Source organism: Lepus europaeus, chromosome 17 (genome assembly GCF_033115175.1).
Source record: "Lepus europaeus isolate LE1 chromosome 17, mLepTim1.pri, whole genome shotgun sequence".
Classification (NCBI taxonomy): domain Eukaryota; kingdom Metazoa; phylum Chordata; class Mammalia; order Lagomorpha; family Leporidae; genus Lepus; species Lepus europaeus.
The window spans coordinates 57400414-57423961 of NC_084843.1; the positions used below are offsets into that span (position 1 = coordinate 57400414).

The following is a 23548-nucleotide window of genomic DNA, read 5'->3' on the forward strand; positions in this document are numbered from 1 at the left end:
TGTTGAGGGGAGGATGTGACAGAGAGGTTCTTCATAGCAGCCAAGGAGGAAAGGAACATGGAGCTTGGAGGAGTTTTTCTAAGAATTTTGCATAACTCTGGATATAAACATTGTTTCATTGGGCCCCAGGGGCAGAGTGAAGCATGTAGTTGGAAAACCCAACATTCTCTCCTCTTCAGTAGGAGCCTAGCACTATTATATCACCTTGAGAAATTGTCACAGGTACATAGGGCACAAATACTTTGACATGTCTATTTCTAATCTCACAAGGGACACCACTTCAGTCACCAACCACCACCAACAATATGAAGCCAAATTAAACAGAAAACATGACAGACTAGTTCGGCAGCACATGTGGTTATAACTAACACATGTGTTGTAACTAACAAATTCTAAAATTTGGAAAGGTGGGGAAGAGCAGAAAAGAAGCTTTGCAGGAAAATTCCAATTCTAGCAAAAACAAGTAAGGGCAATTACAGGAATCCTGGATTGCTGCTGTTAATGGAACTTTCTTTGAATTTACTAAGTGGGTAGGAAGCCAAGAAGACAGACTACATAAGGAAGATAAGCATCTGGCCTACTTGGTTGGTGCTCCAGAGAGAGAACTAGAAACAAGAAGCCCCACAGAGGCTGGAGTATAATTTTGATAATAGAACATGGTTTGGAAACAAGAAGAAGTATTAAAATCCTGGTAACTAGGTAATCTTAATGTCCCTAACAGCAGGATTTTGTGGATCCAATCTTGAAACCTTCATTATTGCCATTATTGACTCTATTTCTTCTTCTGTGTATTTCAGCTTTGCACCTGACAAAGTGACTTAATAGCAGCTGGAGACTTAGCTAAAAGAAACTCTTAAAAGTGGGCAATGGATGGGAGACCAGGAGAAGCACCTGGCTCCTGGCTTCGGATCAGCGAGACGCGCCAGCCGCAGCAGCCATTGAAGGGTGAACCAACGGCAAAAAGGAAGACCTTCCTCTCTGTCTCTCTCTCTCTCTCTCTCACTATCCACTCTGCCTGGCAAAAAAAAAAAAAGTGGGCAATGCGAAGTAATAGTTGTTGGAGCTGTTCACAAGTATTTCCATTCTCCTCTGGGCACATGGCAGGATTATACATTGAACGTCCACTATGACTACATGATTTACTTTGACAAAAGCAACATGAGTAGAACCAACATAAATCACACCCAGGTGGTCAAGTTAGGGGTCCTTGCATAATTCATCATGTTCTCTTTCCCCTGTTGAAATGACAATAGAAGTACATGTTAAGATGGATACTGGGGCTGGCGCTATGGCTCAGCAGGTTAAAGCCCCAGCCTGCAGCTCCAGCATCCCAAATGGACACCAGTTCAAGTCCGGGCTGCTCCACTTCTGATCCAGCTCCCTGCTAATGCACCTGGGAGAGCAGTGGAGAATGGCCCAAGTGCTCAAATGCATAAAATAAATCTTTTAAAAAAAAGATGGATTCTATACTATCCTACATTCCTCAGTGCCTGTTCTGAGTAGATACTCCAGACAGCACATATTGGACTTGTAACTTGAATAGCAAGTGAATTTTTATTAAACCCTGGAAATTTGGGGTTTGTCTTCTCATCACAACATAACCTTGCTTATCCTGACTGATACAGAGTTGGAAGATATTAACTTGACCCAATGAGTATTATCAGATTTTTCAAAACTATTCCCCCAGAGAACTCCTAGAAAATAGGTGGAAGCCATTATGAGAAGTAAAAGGTAGTAGCTAGCATTGCGGTACAGTGTGTTAAACCACTATTTGCAATGCCTGCATTCCATGTTGGAATGCCAGTTTGAGACCTCCTGGCTGCTCTGCTCCTTTCCAGTTTCCCACTACCGTGCATGAGAAAATTTCAAGATGATGGCTTCAGTATTTGGGGAGACCTGGATAGAGTTCCGGACTCCTGGCTGCAGCCTGGCCCAGCACCAGTTGTTACAACCATTTGGGGAATGAAAATGTAGATGGAAGATATTATATTCTTCCGCTTTCTCTCTCTCTCTCCATCACTCTGCCTTCCAAATAAATAAATAAATCTTTAAAAAGAAGAGGAAGCAGAAGAGGGGAAAGAGTGAAAAGGTCCTACAAGAGTTAGGAGAGCCAGAGAAATTGTGTTTATTATGGTTGGTCAAACTCATATGTACCTTTTGAAAATGTGGGATATATTTACATCAGAAAATTTACTTGAATTTTTTGGCCCCCAAAAAACTCTAAGAGATAACACATTTTAAGGAAATTGTTATATTTATTTTAAGGGATATTAAGTCAATTCCTTTAACTGAACTCCAACATGAATCTGACACATAGCAAATTATATTCTGTGACAAGTAAAATTATAAGCAATTCCTTTATGTAATGACTGTAGCATGATCTAGCAGCTTACAACCTCTTCAGAGAATATACAACATAGAGATGTAAATTCTTTTAAGCACAATTCTGCATAAATAGATTCTGCACTGCACTGCCAAACTTGGATCTTGAAAGTGATAAAGTGCAGATGCCTACAGTTGCAATCATAAAAATGTAATTGCTGAGAAAAAAAATTATTTCTGATCCATTGGAGGAATTTATTACAGAGGGATGCAACTGTGTAAGTTATCATGCAGAGAAAATGAAAGTGAATGATTGAAATATATCCCAGGCTGAACATTCCTGCAAAATGACCTGGTGATTTACCTGTACCTGAGAGAAGAAGATTAAAGATAAATCAGGTTAGTTGGGAAAGACTGTGGAAACTATTAAAAGAGCAGAATAAAGATTTATGAATAAATGAATTTAGAAATTAGAATAACATGATAGCATCTATGACCAATTACTCTAAAAATTAAAATGTAATTTTGACTTAATTATATACAGAGGTGGTAAGTAATTTCCGTGACACCTTGAAAGCAAAGGAATATAACATGAAGATAAATAATGCAGAAAGGTAAGAATTTTCTTGATGATGCTACTAAATTGATAACTTTATTTGATGGTGGTATAAACTTAAAGATCATAAAATCCTTTTTTAAATTTTATTAATTTATTTGAAAGGCAGGGTTACAGAGAAAGAGGGAGAGAGAGAGAGAGAAAGATCTTCCATCTGCAGGTTCACTCCCCAGAATGCTGGACCAGTCTGAAGCCAGAAGTTTCATTTGGGTTTCCTGCAAGGGGAGCAGGGGTCCGAGCACTTGGGCCATCTTCTTGTGTTTTTCCAGGCCATTAGCAGAGAGCTGGATAAAAGTAGAGCAGCCAGGACTCGAACCAGAGCATATATGAGATATTGGCATTGTAAGCAGTGGCTTTACCTGCTACATCACAATTCCGGACCCCAAGATCACAAGCTTCCATATGGAAACAGAGACTATATCCTATACCTATCCTTAAAACAAACAATGTAGCTACTCTTCGGAATGTGTTGATTGAATGGTGAACGAATGAAGGAAATATAGAGAGAGTGGGATGTTATTTGGTTAACAAAAAAAAAGAGAGAGAGAGAGAGAGAGAGAGAGAGAGAGGCCGGCATTGTGGCATAGTGGGTAAAGCTGCCACCTGAAGTGCTGGCATCCCATATGGGCACCATTCAAGACCTGGCTGCTCCACTTCTGATCCAGCTCTCTGCTATGGCCTGGGAGAGCAGTAGAGATTGGCCCAAGTCCTTGGGCCCCTGCACCCGCATGGAAGACCTAGAAGAGGCTCCTGGCATCCTGAACGGCGCAGCTCTGGCCGTTGTGGCCATCTGGGGAGTGAACCAGCGAATGGAAGACCCCTCTCTCTCTCTGCCTCTCCTTGTCTCTCTGTGTAACTATGACTTTAAAGTAAAATAAAGGAAAGAAAGAAGGAAGGGAGGGAGGGAAGGAAAAAATCTGGCCATTTGCTAACATGTATGAACTTAAAGGACAATATGCTAACTCAAATAATTCAAACACAGAACAATGAATATCTTATGGTTTCACTTCATATGTGAAATTTTAAGAAGTCAAACTCATAGAAGCAGAAAGTAAGCTAGTGGTTTCCAGGGACTGCAGGTGTGGAGGAAACAAGGAGATGTTAGCCAAAGGTTGTATACATACCTTGAATCTATACAATTTTATTTGATGAATAAATAGTGAAATAACAAATAATACTCTGAGAGAAAAAAGAATGTGGTAAGCAACTTAACATGTCATACTAAAAAAAATTTAATTTAATTTAATGGGATCATTTACTTGTATTGACAGGTCATCCATGATCAAAATGACAGTTACAAGAAGGCTGAACATCAAATCCAAAAGGCCAGTTAGCTTAAAATAATAACTCTTTTGACTTTGAAATGTACTACTTTTTGAAAACCAAGAAGTCATCCAAAAACTTTGTTATCCTAAAATTTTGCTTTCTGAAACAGTTCAGATATTCTACACAGTAGATATTCTACAAATGTTTAATTTTTTAATGTAATATGACTTGAACATTCTTAATACCTAAAAACCTTTTTTGTATCTTTTTGTATCCATGATATTGATGAAGTGATATACACCAAATTGGGTTTAAGAAATAAATAAATAAATATTATCAAAAATATTGACAACAATCTAGAGGAAAATAAAATTGGCATTAGATTAGTATGTAACTGTCTATGACCACATCACCTTGAACACGCCTGATCTCGTCTGATCTCAGAAGCTAAGCAGGGTCAGGCCTGGTAAGTACTTGGATAAGAGATTAGCATGTAACTGAGAACTGTGTGGCATCTAATTGGCAGACTTCCTATTTCCTGACTCATCTGCTTGCTGATCATGAAAAGTCTGAATCTGGGCACTACATCAAAAGTTCAGATTAGCATAATCACACTTTTTTAAAGAGTTACATTTCTTTCCAATTAATTAAATTGTTTCAGATCATTTTCACTCTTTTAACTTACTAGAGGGACTCAATAAATGTTTACAGGTAGCTATAATAGTTTTAGACCATATAAGGAAACATATACAAAATGTCACCAGTATACCCTTTAATGTGAATTTATGTAGAATACTTTCTACTGACTGCTATAGCAATGTCTTGTCTAAGCAAAGCATATGGGGCCAGTATGATAGTGAAGCTGCCTCTTGTACACGCCCATCACATATGAGAATGTTGGTCCAAGTCCCTGCTACTCCACTTCTGACACAGCTCCCTGTTAATGTGCCTGGGAAGCCGCTGATAATGGCTCAAGTACTTCAGTTTCCTGCCACCCAGCAGGAGACCTGACTGGAGTTCCTGTCTCCTGTCTTCAGCCTTTCCAAGCTATTGCAGTTATTTGAAGAGTAAACTAGCAGATGGAAGACCTCTTTCTGTCTCACTCTGCCTCTCTCTCTGTCACCATGCCCTTAAAATAAATAAATAGTTTAGGGAGAAAAAAAAGCATCTATTAGTTTTAGTTGGAACGTAAAAAGCATTTAAAAGCAGTTTCTCCACAACATTCTCTGTTCATAAGTAATATGTCAGTAATTTTTGTGATTATCAAGTAAGTATTTTTTTCAATTTTCACTTGTTTTCATTTTATATGAAATGCGGAGAGACAGAATTAGACAGAAAATTCCATCTACTGGTTTACTTCTCAAATATCTCCAACAGCTACAGGTGGGCCAGGCCAAAGCCAGGATCCCAGAACTCAATCTGGGTGTTCCACATGAGTGACAGAAACCCAAGTATGAGAGCCATCATCTGTTGCCTCTTAGAGTGTGCCTTAGCAGGAAGCACGAATCAGAAGCAAAGCTAAGACTTGAATTCAGGCACTCTGACATGGAATGCAGGCATCCTAAATTGAGCAAACTACTGTACCAAACACCCTATAGCAAGCAAGTCTTTGTCAATGACCAACTCCAGTGATTTATTATTATGGAACAAATGAGGGTTGTGCAGTAGCATTAATGAGCCTGTCTTGATCAGCCATCTCCAAAGTGAGCATAATTTCCCTACGCCCACTCCCTACAATTGCATAGGAATAAAATCTCAATCAGTTATAAGAACTCATTTAAAATTTTCCCCAAAAAACTTAGTGATATATATATATATATATATATATATATATATATATATATTAAGAACTAAGAACTAACTGCCACTTGAAAAGCTACAAAGCATTCAAGAGAAAAACCTACTGAGAGTTGCCTGAGGAGTAGCCAAACAGAGCTATTAATCTTATCTACTAGGTCTATTTGACTTGGGTCCCTAATGGGCACATAGGGTCTGCTTCATTTTAGCCATATGGAGCAATCTTGAACAATCCTTTGTTATTTATAAATTCATACCTTATCTAGTCCCAGAAATGTCCTTCTTTAAATTAATTAATAGTTAGCTTGTCAGTAGCCTCTTTTCAGAGACAATACACTCCCTGTCTTTAAAGATGTTTTCGACCAATCACATTCTAAAGAAAGTAATGTCCAATCTGTGAAAAAGGTGTTCCAGCTTACCTAAAGTCTGCCTTTTAGGGCAAAGCCAATCTATGTTCATTGACTAAGATAAATTAAAAATTAATAGTCATAGAATTATAAATTCTGACTAGAATTTGACTGCTTTGGAACACTTCCCAAGAATCATTAAAAATCATTAGGCTTATGTTTCCTGGATCTAAGTCACTCAAATTCTGCACTGAATAAACCTCATGATAACCTGCTTGTACAGCCTCTTTCTTCTTATTTTTACACTTAATAATCAGTCCAAGGGAAATAATCCAAATTTATGAAAAAAATTATACACAAAGATGGCTGTGTAACAGTATTTATAATAGTAAATCGATAGAAACAACCCAAATGTGCAAATGTAAGATGCAACTTTAAAAACCCTGGAACAGCCTCATGATATATAACTAAACAACAATTATATTAAGTTGTACCTACAAGGAATGGTAAATTATTAAGATATCATTTTAAACAGAAAGGCAGGATAAAATCTACACATATAGTACTATCTCCACCTTGGTTACATATATCTTATTTACATATATATACATATATTTATTCTTATATAAAGGATCTATATTTTAACATTATGAAGCACAAGAAGATAATAAAAATCACCCATAATCTCATTATACTAGAAGTAAATTCATGAGAACACTAGTGTTTGTCTCTTGTTGGTAAAATCATGAACTTTTTTTATTCTCTTTTTTTATTTTTTCGCTGTTTTTTTTTTTTTTTTGGCTCATCCAATTTTTACAGTGAACTTTATCAGAAAAATAATGAAACTTTTTGTTTGGTTTTAACATGAAACCATTCAACAGGTAGTTGCACAGGAACTTTTTTCTATACTATTTTTTTATTTTTTAAAAAAGTTAACAGACATAAAAATTCTCCATGTTTACTATGTACTATGTGATATCTTATTACATGGCTACATTGTGCAATGTCTAATCTGAGTAATATATCTTTTTTGAAATTTAACATTTCTTGCAGCAAAAACATCCAAAAACCTGATAGGTTTTTGAATGGTGAAATATGCAGTACGTTAACAATATCTATAGTCACTCTACTGTGCAATAGACCCCCAGAACTTCTTACTCTTACCTAGCTATAACCTAGTACCCATCAGTCAATTTCTCCTGACTTCTGCTTATCCTCTTCCCTCCCTAGACTTTGGTAACTATCATCATACTGTTAACTTTTATGTGACATATATTTTTTAGACTCCACATATGAGTGAAATCAAGTGATATTTGTCCCGTGCTTGGCTTTTTTCACTTAACTTAATAACTTCCATTAATGTTATTGCAAGTGAAAAGATTTTATCTTTTTTATGGCAAAGTAAATATTCCATAGTGTATATGTACCATATTTTCTTTATCCATTCAACCTAAGTGTATGGATACTTAGGTTATTTCTTGGTTACTGTGAATAGTGCTACAATAAAGGTGGAAGTACAGATGTCTCTTCAACAGAGTGACTTCATTTCTCTTGGATATATATATATATATATATATATATATATATATCTTGGATATATGTATACATATATATACACATACCCAGGAGTGGGACTCCTAAATCATATGGTAGTTCTACTTTGAGTGTTTTATGAAACTTACATCTGTGTTTCACAATGGTTGTACTAATATACATTCCTATCAAGAGTGCACAAGAGTTCCCTTGTTTCCACATCCTCACCAACACTTGTCATCTTCTTTTTATATTAGCCAATCTTTATGGAGTAGGTGATATTGTGCTTTTCATTTATATTTCCCTTATGATTTGTAATGTTGAGCATTTTTTCATGTACCTGTTGGCCATATGTATATCTTCCTTTGAAAAATGTCTGTTTAGATCTACTGGCCATTTTTAATTGGATTGTTTGTTTTTGTGTTGCTACTAAATTGGAGTATTTTATATATTCTAGATATTATTAACCCCTTGTCATATGTATAGCTTATAATTAATTTATAGTTTACAAATAATTATAAATAACCCTAAACCTAGCCCTAACCCAATCTGTAGGTTGTCTCTTTACTCTGTTGATTACTTCCTTTGCTGTGCAGAAGCCATTTAATTTGACAAAATCCCACACATCTATAGCTAACTGATCATTGACAAACGTGCTAAGAACATTATTAGAAAAAGGGCATTTTCAATAAATGGTACCGGGAAAAATTTATATCCACATGCAGAAGAGCAAAACTAGACCCATATTTCTTACCATGTACAAAAATCAATTCAAAGTAGATTAAAGACCTAAATGTAAAACCTCAAACTTTAACATTACTAGAAGGAAACATAGGGAGAACACCACAGGAAATTGGAATGTGCAAGAATTGTCTGGCTCAGAATGTACAAGCACAGGAAACAAAAAAACAAGGACTAACATAGGGAATTTAATGGAGTCTCAATAATAATCTAATACTAATTTCATACCAGATATTAGTGCTATTAAGACTGTCAAATGATTAAGCTATCATCAGTGAGGCACATGTTTTGAATTGTCTTTCTAGTAGCAGATATTGACTCCGTATGCTAAGTAAATAAATGTACAAAATCTATTCTCAGAGCTACTCCTGTCCCTGCCATCTGTCCCAAAGATGATAAGCAGAACATTTTTAAATAATCAGAAGTAAGGTCAATGTAATTTCTCACCAAGTAACCCCTAAATATTTGAGTTATTCAAAAAGGAACTTAAGAAACATGACAACACATAGATCTAAAGGAAAGTTTCCTTACAAATTTTGGGTTAAGGACAAAAAATTTAAATCTATACGCTAATGTAAGTCCTTTTTAAGCACTACTTTAAGAAAATCCAATATATAAAACCTGGAATTACCTAATAAATCAGAGGATCAACATACACATTTTCAAAGGACTGTTTACTATATGAAAGAATTTCTCATAGAATTAATTTAAAGAGTTGCTTTTCTCATATATTTTAGTATTTTAAAAATAGTTTCCCATTTGACAAATGTGGCACCATGTGCTTTTGGGCAAGTCACTGAAATTGTCTAGGCCTCAGTTTCCTCAAATATATAAAAGAAAAGGGCTTAAACACAGCTGGCTGCGTCATTAAGTTTTCATAACTATAAACAAGATAATTTATATAAAAGTATTGTAAAATTATAATGCCTATTATTAGCGCTGGTGCTATTAAAAAGAATCTGGGAAAACTCAGAATTTTATTATTATTACTAACTTCATACATGTTTACATTTAAAATATTGACTTTCAAGTGAACAACAATTTCAAATGATATATTTATATATAAAAATAAAATCTTCCCTTGGTTCATTATCCATAATCACCATATTTCCCAGTCCTTCTGTGCATAATTATTTCCATGATTTTAATACCTGAATTATGAGAGGCTCCAGCAGCTTTTCTACGGTGAAAGTTTGGACCTGCAGATCCTGAGGGTCGATATTCAGTGTGATTGGTGTTTCAGTCGACATGTTTCCTGTGCACAAACACACACCAAAAAAGGCTTATTGCAAAGAAAATACTTTCTAAAGCACATCCATGAAAATCACAGAGTAAGTAAAACTTATATTAGGTACTCCTGGTATCAGCTGTGCTCCTCAGAGGACCAGAGTGTCAAAACTTGAGATTTGACAGCAAACAAGACATTCTCCAACCTTTCTGTGTCTGGCTTTAAGTCCTCTAACAAATTATGCTAGTAAGTTAATAACTAAATTAATAATTCATCTCAGCTTGGTTTGCATTTTATCAATAGTCTTAAGTGAAAAGTCCTGGATTTCAATGAAATCTTAGTACTGAAATGGTCCATGCCCATATGTTTTTCTATTCTTGTTAATGATGATTTAGAAAAGCCAGAATTTTGGAAGACATGTGATATGTCTCTACTTGCTTGGGAAACTACTTATTTGAAGGTTTTAATAGTAGAAAATGAGAGGCAATTTGCTTTTTTTTTTTTTTTTTTTTTTTTTTTTTGACAGGCAGAGTGGACAGTGAGAGAGAGAGAGACAGAGAGAAAGGTCTTCCTTTTGCCGTTGGTTCACCCTCCAATGGCCGCCGCAGCAGGCGCACTGCGGCTGGCGCACCGCGCTGATCCGAAGGCAAGAGCGAGGTGCTTCTCCTAGTCTCCCATGGGGTGCAGGGTCCAAGCACTTGGGCCATCCTCCACTGCAGTCCTGGGCCATAGCAAGGCAGAGGATTAGCCTGTTGAGCCACGGCGCCGGTCGGCAATTTGCTTTTTTATACACAAAAGAAACTAATAGAAATTGGCACCAAAGGGGAAACCTGTTAAGTGAAATGGACACTATAAGCAACAATGAACTGATCAGCTCCTGTCCTGACTTTAGATGTACAATGTAATACTTTATCCTTTTTAGTATTTGTTGTTGTTGTTGTTGTTCTAGTACTATTGGTTGAACTCAGTAATTAACACACAATTATTCTTAGGTGTTTAAATTTTAACTGAAAAGTGATCCCTGTTAAATCTAAGAGTGGAAAAAGAGAGGGAGGAGATGAACAATTTGGAACATGCTCAATCGGACTGGCCGCAAATGGTGGAGTTAGAAATGTGCCAGGGGGTTCCAACACAATCCCATCAAGATGGCATGTACCAATGCCATCGCACTAGTCCAAGTGATCAATTTCAGCTCACAATTGATAGCTCTGATAGGTCTAAGAGTCAAAGAGATCACACAAACAAGACAAGTATCTGCTAATACTAACTGATAGAATCAAAAAGGGAGAGAAAGATCCAACATGGGAAGCGGGATACACAGCAGACTCATAGAATGGCAGATGTCCTAAACAACACTCTGGCCTCAGAATCAGCCCTCAAGGCATTCGGATCTGGCGGAAGAGCCCATGAGAGTATAGCAGGCATGGAAAGCCAAGATATCATGGAAAAAAAAAAAAAAAAGACCTAAATGAATGATCTCTGTGAGTGAGATCCCAGTGGAAAGAACGGGGCCATCAAAGAAGGAGGTACCCTTCTCCGAAGGGAGGAGAGAACTTCCACTTTGACTATGACCCTATCGGAATAAGATCAAAGTCAGCGAACTCTAAAGGCTTCCATAGCCATGGCAACTCATGACTAGAGCCTAGGGAGATTACTGACGCCATGAACAGGAGTGTCAAATTGTTAAATCAGCAACAGGAGTCACTGTGTACTTACACCCCATGTGGGATCTGTCCCTAATGTGTCGTCTAAAGCAAAGTGATGCTATAACTAGTACTGAAACAGTATTTTTATACTTTGCGTTTCTGTGTGGGCACAAACTGATGAGGTCTTTACTAATTATATACTGAATTGATCTTCTGTATATAAAGAGAATTGGAAATGAAAAAAAACAACCTGGTGTTAAAATGGAAATGGCATAGAAAATTAATTAATTTGAAAAAATATTATGTAGGATCTCTGTCTTTAATGTGCTGTACATTGCTATTTAATGCTATAATTAGTAATCCAATGGTAGTTTTTTCACTTTATGTTGCTATATGGGCAAAATGTTGAAATCTTTACCTAATATATACTAAACTGATCTTCTGTATATAAAGAGAATTGAAAATGAATCTTTACATGAATGGAAGGGGAAAGGGAGCGGGAAAGGGGAGGGTTGCGGGCAGGAGGGAAGTTATGGGAGGGGGGAAGCCATTGTAACCCATAAGCTATACTTTGGAAATTTATATTCATTAAATAAAAGTTTAATAAAAAAAAAGTATATATTATAATATACAACGTTATATGTAAAGTATATTATAAATTATAATATGAACATAATATATAACTATTAAAAGTATATTAATTATAATATAAAATTATATATAGTATAATGTAAAATATAATTTAAAATATATAATATAAAAAGAGATAGCCGGCGCCGTGGCTTAACAGGCTAATCCTCCACCTTGCAGCACCAGCACACCGGGTTCTAGTCCTGGTTGGGGCGCCGGATTCTATCCCGGTTGCCCCTCTTCCAGGCCAGCTCTCTGCTATGGCCCGGGAAGGCAGTGGAGGATTGCCCAAGTGCTTGGGCCCTGCACCCGCAAGGGAGACTAGGAGAAGCACCTGGCTCCTGGCTTCGGATCAGCACGATGCGCCGGCCGCAGTGGCCATTGGAGGGTGAACCAACGGCAAAAAGGAAGACCTTCTCTCTCTCTCTCACTATCCACTCTGCCTGTCAAAAATAAATAATTTTTAAAAAAAGCTCAAATAAATAAATTTTAAAAAATAAATAAAATAAAATATATAATATAAAAAGAGAAAAAAAAACAAAAAGACACTGTTTTTTAAGAGAAAATAGAAAAAGAATTTTAAGTCATCCTTTAAGGTATTAATGTTATCATTAATCAACTCAGTGAGATTTTTGCCTAAGAATGTACACATCAAATTATCATAATATCAAGTGATATGTGGCATATCATAACAAATTCAGTTTAACATTCAAATAAATATATCTATCATAAAGACTAATATCCAAATCACTAGGCCTCCAAATCTGTATTAACCTGGTCATAGCCAATAATCACCCACAAAGTATTCACTGAGTCAGGATAGGGGAATGCAGAGGGAGTGAGAGGAAGAAACATCTCTCTCCTGTATACAATATAACCCATTTAAAACAAACAGTGAAAATATATATAGTCTAACAAACCTTCCTTCATAACTTGTAACTACTTTCTTTAATAGTTTCTATTTTTGCAGGCTAGGAGGGCATAAAAATATGCCCTTAGAAAATATTATGATATTCCCTACATTACCCATGGAACTATAGAAAAACAAAAACAAAATACTATGTTCACCTCAGTTTTTCTATTTATTGTTTTAAATACAAAGGCAGAAATATTTTCTTTTTAATTAACTAGTTGGTTGACTGGCTGAATGGGTGGATGAATATATATTTTCATGGTATCTCTCTTATCCAGAATTAATCCTTCCAACTCTCCTCTCAATATCAATAATTGTCGGAGAGGAATGTTCTCTTTCCTACATTCTGTCTACAACTCCTAGGGGATATATCAGGTTAGATTCCTAGGGAATCTCAGGTTAGGACCCTATCTTCCATCCAAACTCCCTCTCCTCCTCCAACTTTTTTCACCACCCTACCCCTGGTCTAGCTCCATAAAATTACACTTTTGCTAGTCAACCTCTCCCACTCTACTGGATCCTCATTCTGAATCCATAAAAGTGCTATTGTTTATATTCAAAGATAATCATGGTCTATGTGCATATGTGTAAGTGAAAAAATTAGTGCTTCACCAAGGCCAAGGCCTTTCCACAATGCACCTAGTACACACAGAAGACAAAAGCATCATACAGCTAAAAATGATTCTCCTTGGCTCTTATCTTGATGTACTCTAATTCTCAGATTAATTGCAAAATTTATTTTTAGAGGCAAATAGAGTCCAGAAGTTTACTGCTCTTCAGATATTATACCACATAATGACATTCACAATTCTCTCAATGCAAAAACTGAATATTTGAAGTGTTCTTGAAAGTAACAAGAATCTGCCAAAAGGCCATCCCCAGTGACTTAACACAGAAATTTGTACATAATCAAAATAGTGATCGCAAATATACTTATAAAACATTTCATTCTTTCATGTTCCTTTGCAAAGCTTGACACTAAAAACAAATGTAATTATGCTGAAAGTCTATAGAAAACCAATTGTGACAAGTCCAATAATTTAGAAAAGCATGTAAGTACAACTATATACTCCAAGGAATTCTATACTATTAAAAACATGAATGCACACTAATATTCACTTCATGTACAATATAAAAACACTTTCTAGTCAACATAGAAAATTATAATGAGCAATTTTAAGTGAGTTTTAAAAAGGACAATTGATGCATTGACTGTCCAAGGCTAACTGCAGCCATGTTTTCTAACAGCTATCATATATTATTTATTCCTCTACTAATAACTACAGTAAAAATTAAGGGCTTATATAAAAGCCATCAGAACTGTTAACTGCCGAGATAGACTGCATTTTCTGAAATGTAGCACATCTCTAGATAGTTCTCTTATTGAATATAAACCAAATGACCTGTTCAGCTCTCCTTCCTCCCTTCAAGGCTGTTGAATCTGAACACATCCTTGTTTTTAGTCTATGCTTAACTCCATCACAATCACTTTTTAAACGTGTCTACAATTCTTGTAGTCTTCAAAAGTCATTTAAAGAAAAACAAATTCTTCAAATTGTATTAAGGGAAAAGATTTTGTCAAACTTTGTTTTATGTCTGTCAAATTGTTAAGAACAGGGGCCAGGGCTGCAGTGTAGCGGGTAAAGCCACCACCTACAGTGCTGCAACTTTGCCTTTCAAATAATTAAATCTTTAAAAATTGTTAATAACAATAAATACTACTATAGTTTTTTGTTTTTGTTTTTGTTTTTTGACAGGCAGAGTGGACAGTGAGAGAGAGACAGAGAGAAAGGTCTTCCTTTTGCCGTTGATTCACCCTCCAGTGGCCGCCGCGGTAGCACACTGCGGCCGGTGGCGCACCGCGCTGATCCGATGGCAGGAGCCAAGTGCTTATCCTGGTCTCCCATGGGGTGCAGGGCCCAAGAACTTGGGCCATCCTCCACTGCACTCCCTGGCCACAGCAGAGAGCTGGCCTGGAAGAGGGGCAACCGGGACAGGATCGGTGCCCCGACCGGGCCTAGAACCCGGTGTGCCGGCGCTGCAAGGCGGAGGATTAGCCTAGTGAGCCGCGGCGCCAGCCTACTATAGTTTTAATGATCTGTGATCATTTTAAAATTTACCATACATGAATGAAATCAACATCTTTTCATTTTGATTACAGCTTATAGCCCTTGCCTACATTTCTGTGGAACTATGGTCTTTTTTAAAAAAAGATTTACTTATTTATTTGCAAGGCAGAGTTACAGAGAGGCAGAGGTAGAGAGCAAGAGAGAGGTCTTCCATCTGCTGGTTCACTTCTCAGATGGCCACAACAGCTGGAGCTGTGCCAATCCGAAGCCAGGAGCCAGGAACTTCTTCCAGGTCTCTGATGCGGGTGCAGGGGCCCAAGACTTGGGCCATCTTCCACTGCTATCCCAGGCCAGAACAGAGAGCTGGATCAGAAATGGAGCAGCCGGGACTCGAACCAGCACCCATATGGGATGCTGGCACTGCTGCCAGCGAATTCACCCACCACACCACAGCATCAGCACCAAACTATGATCTTTTTACTTTTTATTTGTTGAACATCAAGCCCTTGACTGTAATATGTTAAAAATGTTATCTCAAAAATTAAAATAATTTTAAAGAATTTTAAAAATAAATGCATTCTAATTTACAAAAACTAAACATACATTATTTTAATTTCATTTCAAGTAAAAATTTGAATAACTTATTATTTTCATGTATCAGTACACCAAGTCACAATTTATCCCGCTGCTATCTAGCCTCTCTCCTTTCCTAGTAGTGCTTACCTTCTAAAAGTAGAAACATGGTCTCCTTGATAAGCTAGTCAACTGAAACGTATGCTTCAAGAAACACTCCCAACAGTACTGTCAAATAGCTGAGCTCAAATGTACCTTTGGAACTGAAATGTTTTGTTTTGGTTTGTTTTCTGTTTGGGTTTGTTTCTCAATCATTCCACCTAGCATTTAGATTCCCTCTAACAGGCAAATCTAAATTGACAGATAGGATAGCCCTATGGTAACCTGTTTACAAAGCCCAGAGCCAATCTTTGTAATGAGATATATCCTTCAGAATATAACCCTGGTGTTCTATCAAATGAGAACTCACAAATGGACTTACTTGTTACTCCTCTTATGACAGGTACTATCCAACATAAAAATCAAGTCAAGATAGCTAACACCATTTTCTTCTTTCATCTCATGGACAAAAAGAGAGGACATTGTTATAATCTAAAATAAGATCTAAGTAAACTTGCACAGGCTTTATGCACGCCCTTTCACTAACAAAGTTTCCAAAGCTATGTTGAACACCAAAAATTAGGGTTAAGAAAAGTAAAATCTGGGGTCAGTATATAGCACAGTGGTTACTATGCTTCTTGGGACACCTACATCCCACATCAGAGGGTCTGGGATTGAGTTTGTACTCTGCTTCCAGTTCCAGCTTCCTGCTTATGCACACACTGGGTGGCAGCCACTGAGGGTTCAGTACTTGGATTCCTGCCTATCTCTCGAACAAATAATGACTTAGAATGTGACACCCATACCCTAGTAAGATTTTTGTTTGGGAATCACATTGTAGTATTGCTGTAAGAGGTGGGTAACATGTAAAATTTTAACCATGCTTCAACTTTCTTACTTCATTTGTAAAATTCTCCAGTTTATTGCCTATTATTGCACTGCTCTCCAATCAATCAGGATTACAGAACAGGGAAGGTAAACAGATTAGAAAGATGCTTATAAGAAATAGCATTTATTCAAAATTATGTATAGCCAAGGTAATTCATGGAATTTTTATTATAAACTTTAACATGGAAAAACAAATTTCTAAACAACTTTTTTTTTTACTTAATCTACAATAGAAACGTGAACACAGACTTCGAAAAGACTGGCAAAACTGGATTTGTCTTCTATCTCTTGATTAAAAAAATTCTTCTAGAAGGAATATGTATAATATGATTAGTCTTCACTTCTAACAAATGTTTATTTTATTTGAAAGGCAGAGAGACATGGACACACAGACAGATCATCTATCCACTGGTTCACTTCCTCAATGCCCACAACAACCAGGAACGGGCCAGGCTGAAGCTAGGAACTGGGAATTCAATCTAAGTCCACAGCTTGAGTCATCACTGCTGACTCCCGGGTCTGTGTTAGTAGGTAAGCTTGAATCAAGAGCAGAGCCGGGACACACGTCTAGGTACTCCCATATGGCACATAAACATCTTAACCACTAGGTAAGTCAAACATCTGACCCAATTTATAAAATCTTAAGAGCTAAGGAGCACCTCCCAAACAATTCAGGGACATTTCCTACAACAACCTTTATTTCAGCAATCTACTGGGCTTGGATGAATATAAATGATAAGAAGCTCACTATTCCATTAGATGCTGGTGATCACTTTTGAGAAGTTCTTCCTTGGGGTGAATTGAAATCTACCACTCCTTAACTTATATACAATAGAGATGAGTTTATAAAGTAAGATTTATAAAGAGATTAAAGTTTAGGCTTGGAGATAGACCATACTATAACCCTTGTGTTCAACATCAAAGGAAGAAGAACACATCTTTTGACAGTAGTAATAAATGTCCTTAGGGATAGACTTCAAGACAGGAAAAACCTATCCCCATGAGTCCTCCCTTATTTCTCAAACTACCTTTGTCCACATTGTCTGAATTCTCTTCACTCCATTTTATTCTCTACCTGAAAATGACCTTCTATCAATTTTTTTAAAGATTTATTTATTTGAAAGTCAGAGTTACACGGAGAGAGGAGAGGCAGAGAGAGAGAAACAGAGGTTCTTCCATCCACTGGTTCACTCCCTAATTGGCTGCAACAGCCAGAGCTGCACCGATCTGAAGCCAGGAGCCAGGAGCTTCCTCTGGGTCTCCCATGTAGGTGCAGGGGCCCAAAGAGTTGGGCCATCTTCCATTGCTTTCCCAGGCCATAACAGAGAGCTTTATCGGAAGCGGAGTAGCCGCATATGGAACCGGCGCCCATATGGGATGCTGGCGCCGCAGGCAGAGGATTAACCCACTGTGCCACAGCATCAGCCCCACTTCTATCAATTTCATCATTTAATTTAACACATTTTTAATTTTTAAGACAGTAAACTTTGAGAAGCCATGGGGTACACCCATTCAAAGATACATTAGTATGACCTAGCTCGCTGCTCTCCTGTGCACACCCTGTGCACACCTCTGTTAAAGCATGCACAAGTATCTTATTTTAGCCTGGCAGCAAAAGAGAGGAAAGTTGGAAGATTGGAGACACAGAGATAACAGTGTAAATTTTCCTTCATTTCCAAAATTTAACTAGGGGTGGCTAATCCCTCACAAATCTTTCTACCAACTCCTCCTCCCAGTAAGAATAACATATGACCTATCTGTCTCCAAAATCTAGAGCTCAGGCTCCTCTTAGTAAAACTGTAAATCTTGGCCAGTGCCGCGGCTCACTAGGCGAATCCTCCACCTGCAGTGCTGGCACCCCGGGTTCTAGTCTCGGTTGGGGCGCCGGTTCTGTCCCAGTTGCTCCTCTTCCAGTCTAGCAGCCATTTGTGGGGTGAACCAATGGAAAGAAGACCTTTCTCTCTTTCTCTCTCTCTCTCACTGTCTAATTCTGCCTGTCAAAAAAAAAACTAGAAAACTATTTAAAATATGATGCTTATAGAAAAGTCCTAGTATTTAATATAGACAATAGTATAGAAAAGTATCAGTATTTAATTGTTCTTAAAAAATGAACTTTTACAATGCAATTAATTTATAAGGTGATAGGTGACTCCCCTTTTAATTATTAAATTCCATGATATGTCATCATTCTTACCTAATAATCTAACTTTACTCACTTTTCAACTAGACAGTTCAAGTTGTTTTTGCAAAAGTTAGTGCAAACTCAAATATATTTAGACAACTAATTTTTATATGCCCCAAAAGCAGATCTTCATTTTGTCCTGTTAGCATTTTATCCTGTACGATCCAGACTTTTATTCCTGCCATCATAAGTTTACTTTGGAGAGACCAATAGATTAATACCTCCTGGTCTCAGCTTCCTTTTTATCTATTATATTTGTTCAGTATGAATTCTACAGTTTTCAATTAAGTCATTAAACAGGTGAGAGTCAGGCATGAAATCTGATTTTGATACCATCACAAATCTCTTTCCAGATATATAACGAACAATTAATAAACACTTCAGACAGGATTTTCAATTACTAATCACTTTTATATAAAATAATCTACCTTTTTTTTCACTTTATCAATGTGACATATCACAGGGATGATTTCCATGGTGACTGCTATTTATTATTGCTATTTAAATACATTTTAATTTTTTTATTTTCCTGCAGTTTGGTGCCTAGATCTCCAATCTGTTTTCAGAGATCATCTTTTTTCCTTTTTTGAAAATCAGTATATTTTCTGTTCCCTGTACTGTGGTCAGTTTGGGTTGCTGTAACAAATATAACATAGAATAGGTGGTCTAAACAGCAAATATAGTTTTTTGTTTTTTTTTTTTTTTTTTTTTTTTTTTTTTATCTTTCACAGTGCTAGAAGATGGGCAGTTCCAGGTCAAAGTGACGGCAGATCTAGTGGCTGAGAAGCACCTGTTTGCTTATTAGCCAATGAATGCCTTCTCCTTATATCTTCACATGGCAGAGTACAGAGCACATCATTTGCCTTTCTCATGAGAAGGGCAATAATCCCACTGAGGAGGGCTCTACTGTCATGGCCTAATTACATCCTTTAGGCACCTCATCCTTACACCACCAACTTGGTGTAGAATTTCAACATATGAATTTATGGAAGCACATATACATCTAGTAAAGAGTACCTTGTTTTCAAGCAGGTCTGCCATTTCTCAGTGACTCCCAAGAGAAATTCTATAATCACGTCTATGGATCATTTTAGAATTCAGGGATACATTTCCTCAGTATATTCTATATTTCAACTAATTTTTAAAACCTAAGCTCTCTGCTTTATTTTCATCAACTGAAGGTTCAATTCCTTTCAATTAAAATTTAAATACCTAATACAAGGTTCAATGATGTATATCATAAAAACAAGTCTTTTCCCCATCCCATCTAATTTCTATCCAAGGGGCAATTACTCTGATCACTTACTCATATAGTTCCAGATATACTACATGTAATACAGTATATAAGTATTTATCTATTAACACAAATTATACCATTGATTTTCTATTTAATTAAATTTTATTGCTAATTTGACATAATTTATGTGAAATATCTGTTATCTATTAATATCATGTCATCTAATTTATGCAAAAGATCTATTCCTTCCTTATTCATTTGAATGTATCTTTCTCTCAAACCACAGCTTTGGAATTTCCTTTATTTTACCCTTTAACTTCTTACCTAACAAATAAGACATGCTGCAGAATCCAAGATGGCTGAACGGGAAAAGACATGCTGATTTTGACAAAGGGGAGATAACAGAAGAAAAGAGAAGGGAATGCATTCCCTGAGGACAGTTGGAGAGAAGTCTGCAGTGTAAACTCTACAGAAATAAGAGAGATGCCATGGAGTAGCATGGACAGTACAATCAGAAAGCAACAACTGGGACATAACCTGCGACTCCCAAAGCCAGTGGCTAGAGGAGAAACCATCTTCACAGACCAAGATAAGAGGAGCCTGCAGCAGCCCGTGTTACTGATGCTATGGCCTGAGTAAGAACCTTGCAGACTCCACTGACTTTAAGCTTAGCCTGGAGCACTAGTGGGGAGCAGGGTACCCACCTAACCTCGTGAAGGGAGAGTACATTCCTTTCCTCTCATCCCCCAACAAGGGTTCCCGTAGACCAGCAGGGAGGAATCACCTTCTTAATAAAATGGAGTAGAGGCTGCTGTGGCCCCCATGCACACCACTGAGGGATTTTATTAGAGGGATAAACCTGCGGTCCCCAATGACTTTGAGTCTGGCTTGGAGGGTTGGTGAGGGCAAGGTGCCCAATGAGGCCTGTGAAGAACTCTCCTCCCTCACTCTATCATGGTGTCTGGATTTACCCTGCCAAGGCAGAGCACTAACCAACTTCTATAGGGCAGGCAGCTGGCTCAGAAAAATCCTTGGCTCTCTTCTTGGACACGGGAGGCTTGCAGGGCTGAGAGTAGATCCCCTATTCCCTGTAACTGTGGGAGCCCTGCATGCTATGACTGCGAATTCTGTGACTGCACAACAGGATATGGGGTATGGCTGAGTCTCTGGGCAATCACTATGTATGGCTTCAGAGGTTTAGAGTCCCCTCAGTGCCAGGTGTGGGTCATTACATAGGATGCTGTGCTCACACTGAGGAATACACAGATCCTTTGCATGCTTCATGCAACTGCATGGGGAAGGGGGCGGGTATAACCACTGTGGGCTCACCCTGGCCATTGGTCACCTTGGCAAAGGATTGAGGCTCCGATCACACCAGCTGAAGTCATCATACCCTCCCCCACTGATGATGATAGAAGTGATCTACCATGTCCAGCTACAGTGTCACTCCAGAAATTCAAACAATTTGTCACCACTTGTCCAGCTTCACAAATGATACTTAAATATGTGCTACACACAGAAACAGAGATAGCATGATGAAAGAATGTGAAGGCAGACAATCCCCTAGTAAAAGTATAAGGGAAATACAAAACAGACAACAGGAACATTAATGGAAAGGTGGTAGGACTAAACCGCTACTTATTAATAATAACCTTGAGTGCAAATGACCTAAATTCTCCAATTAAAATACGCAGACTGGATGAATGAGTTAGAAAGCAGACCCATCTATTAGCTTGCCTACAAGAAACACATCTCACCAACAAAGGTACACACAGACTGAAAGTGAAAGGATGGAAAAAGATATTCCATGCTAATGGAAAGCAAAAACAAGCAGGAATAGCCATCTTAGTATCAGAAAAAATCTACTTTAACACAAAAACCATTTAAAGAGATAAAGAAGGGCATTATACAATGACTAAGGGATCAATTCAACAGGAAGATGTGACAATAGTAAACGTATATGCATCCAATGCTAGGGCACCTTGCTATTTAAAATAAATGTTAGTGGATATAAAAAGAGACATAGGCTCCAGTACAATAATAATGGGGACTTCAAGACCCCAATTTTATCAATGGACAGATCAACTGGACAGAAAATCAAAGAAATGACAGAGCTAATCTGCATTATAGACCAAGTCCATCTAATGTTCTCCATAGAATATTTCATCCCAAAACTGCAGAATACACTTTCTTTTCATCAGTGCATGGAACTCTCTTAGGATTGACCATTTGCTAGGTCAGAAAGCAAATCTCAACAAATTCAAAAAAACTGAAACCACACCATGTATTTTTCCTGACCACAATGGAATGAAGCTGGAAATTATCAACTTAAGAAACTAGGAAATGTGCAAAAACATGGATAATGAACAACATGCTCCTGAATGAACAGTAGGTCATAGAAGAAATAGAAGGGAAATAAAAAACTCCTAAAAATGAATGAAAATGCTAATCCTCCGCCTTGCGGCGCCGGCACACCAGGTTCTAGTCCCGGTCGGGGCACCGATCCTGTCCCGGTTGCCCCTCTTCCAGGCCAGCTCTCTGCTGTGGCCAGGGAGTGCAGTGGAGGATGGCCCAAGTCCTCGGGCCCTGCACCCCATGGAGACCAGGAGAAGCACCTGGCTCCTGCCATCGGATCAGCGCGGTGCGCCGGCCGCAGCGCGCTACCGTGGCGGCCATTGGAGGGTGAATCAACGGCAAAAGGAAGACCTTTCTCTCTGTCTCTCTCTCACTGTCCACTCTGCCTGTCAAAAAAAAAAAAAAAAAAAGAATGAAAATGATAACAACATATCAAAACTTATGGGATACAGCAAAGGCAGTGTTAAGAGGAAAGTTTATAGCAATTAGTGCCTACATCAAGAAATTGGAAAGGCATCAAATAAATGATCTAACATTGCATCTCAAGTACCTGGAAAAAAAAGAACAAACCAAAACTAAAATTAGTAGAAGGAAAGAAATAGGCCGGCGCCGTGGCTTAACAGGCTAATCCTCCACCTTGCGGTGCCGGCACACCAGGTTCTAGTCCTGGTTGGGGCGCCGGATTCTATCCCGGTTGCCCCTCTTCCAGGCCAGCTCTCTGCTATGGCCCGGGAAGGCAGTGGAGGATGGCCCAAGTGCTTGGGCCCTGCACCCGCATGGGAGACCAGAAGTGCCTGGCTCCTGGCTTCGGATCAGCACTACGTGCTGGCCGCAGCAGTCATTGGAGGGTGAACCAACGGCAAAAAGGAAGACCTTTCACTCTTTCTCTCTCTCTCACTATCCACTCTGCCTGTCAAAAAAAAAAGAAGGAAGGAAGGAAGGAAGGAAGAAAGAAAGAAATTTAATAAAAATTAGAAGAAAAAAACAAAATTTAAACAAAAAAAATCTAAAAGATCACTGAAATGAAGAGCTGGCTTTTTGAACAAATAAACAAAATTGAAATGCAGTTGGCCCAACTAACCAAAAAAATGGAGGAGATTCAAATT

At 37.9% G+C, this 23548-nt stretch overlaps 1 protein-coding gene across 1 annotated transcript in view; it reads right to left on the minus strand.

Annotated features, from left to right (window-relative positions):
* CTNNA3 (catenin alpha 3) overlaps nt 1–9872 on the minus strand; it is a 1620267-nt gene extending 1610395 nt beyond the window's left edge. Inside the window, exon 1 of the mRNA XM_062214092.1 lies at nt 9774–9872. Coding sequence (XP_062070076.1) covers nt 9774–9872 — 99 coding nt within the window. The remainder of the gene's footprint in view (nt 1–9773) is intronic.
* Between the last annotated feature and the right edge of the window lie 13676 nt (nt 9873–23548).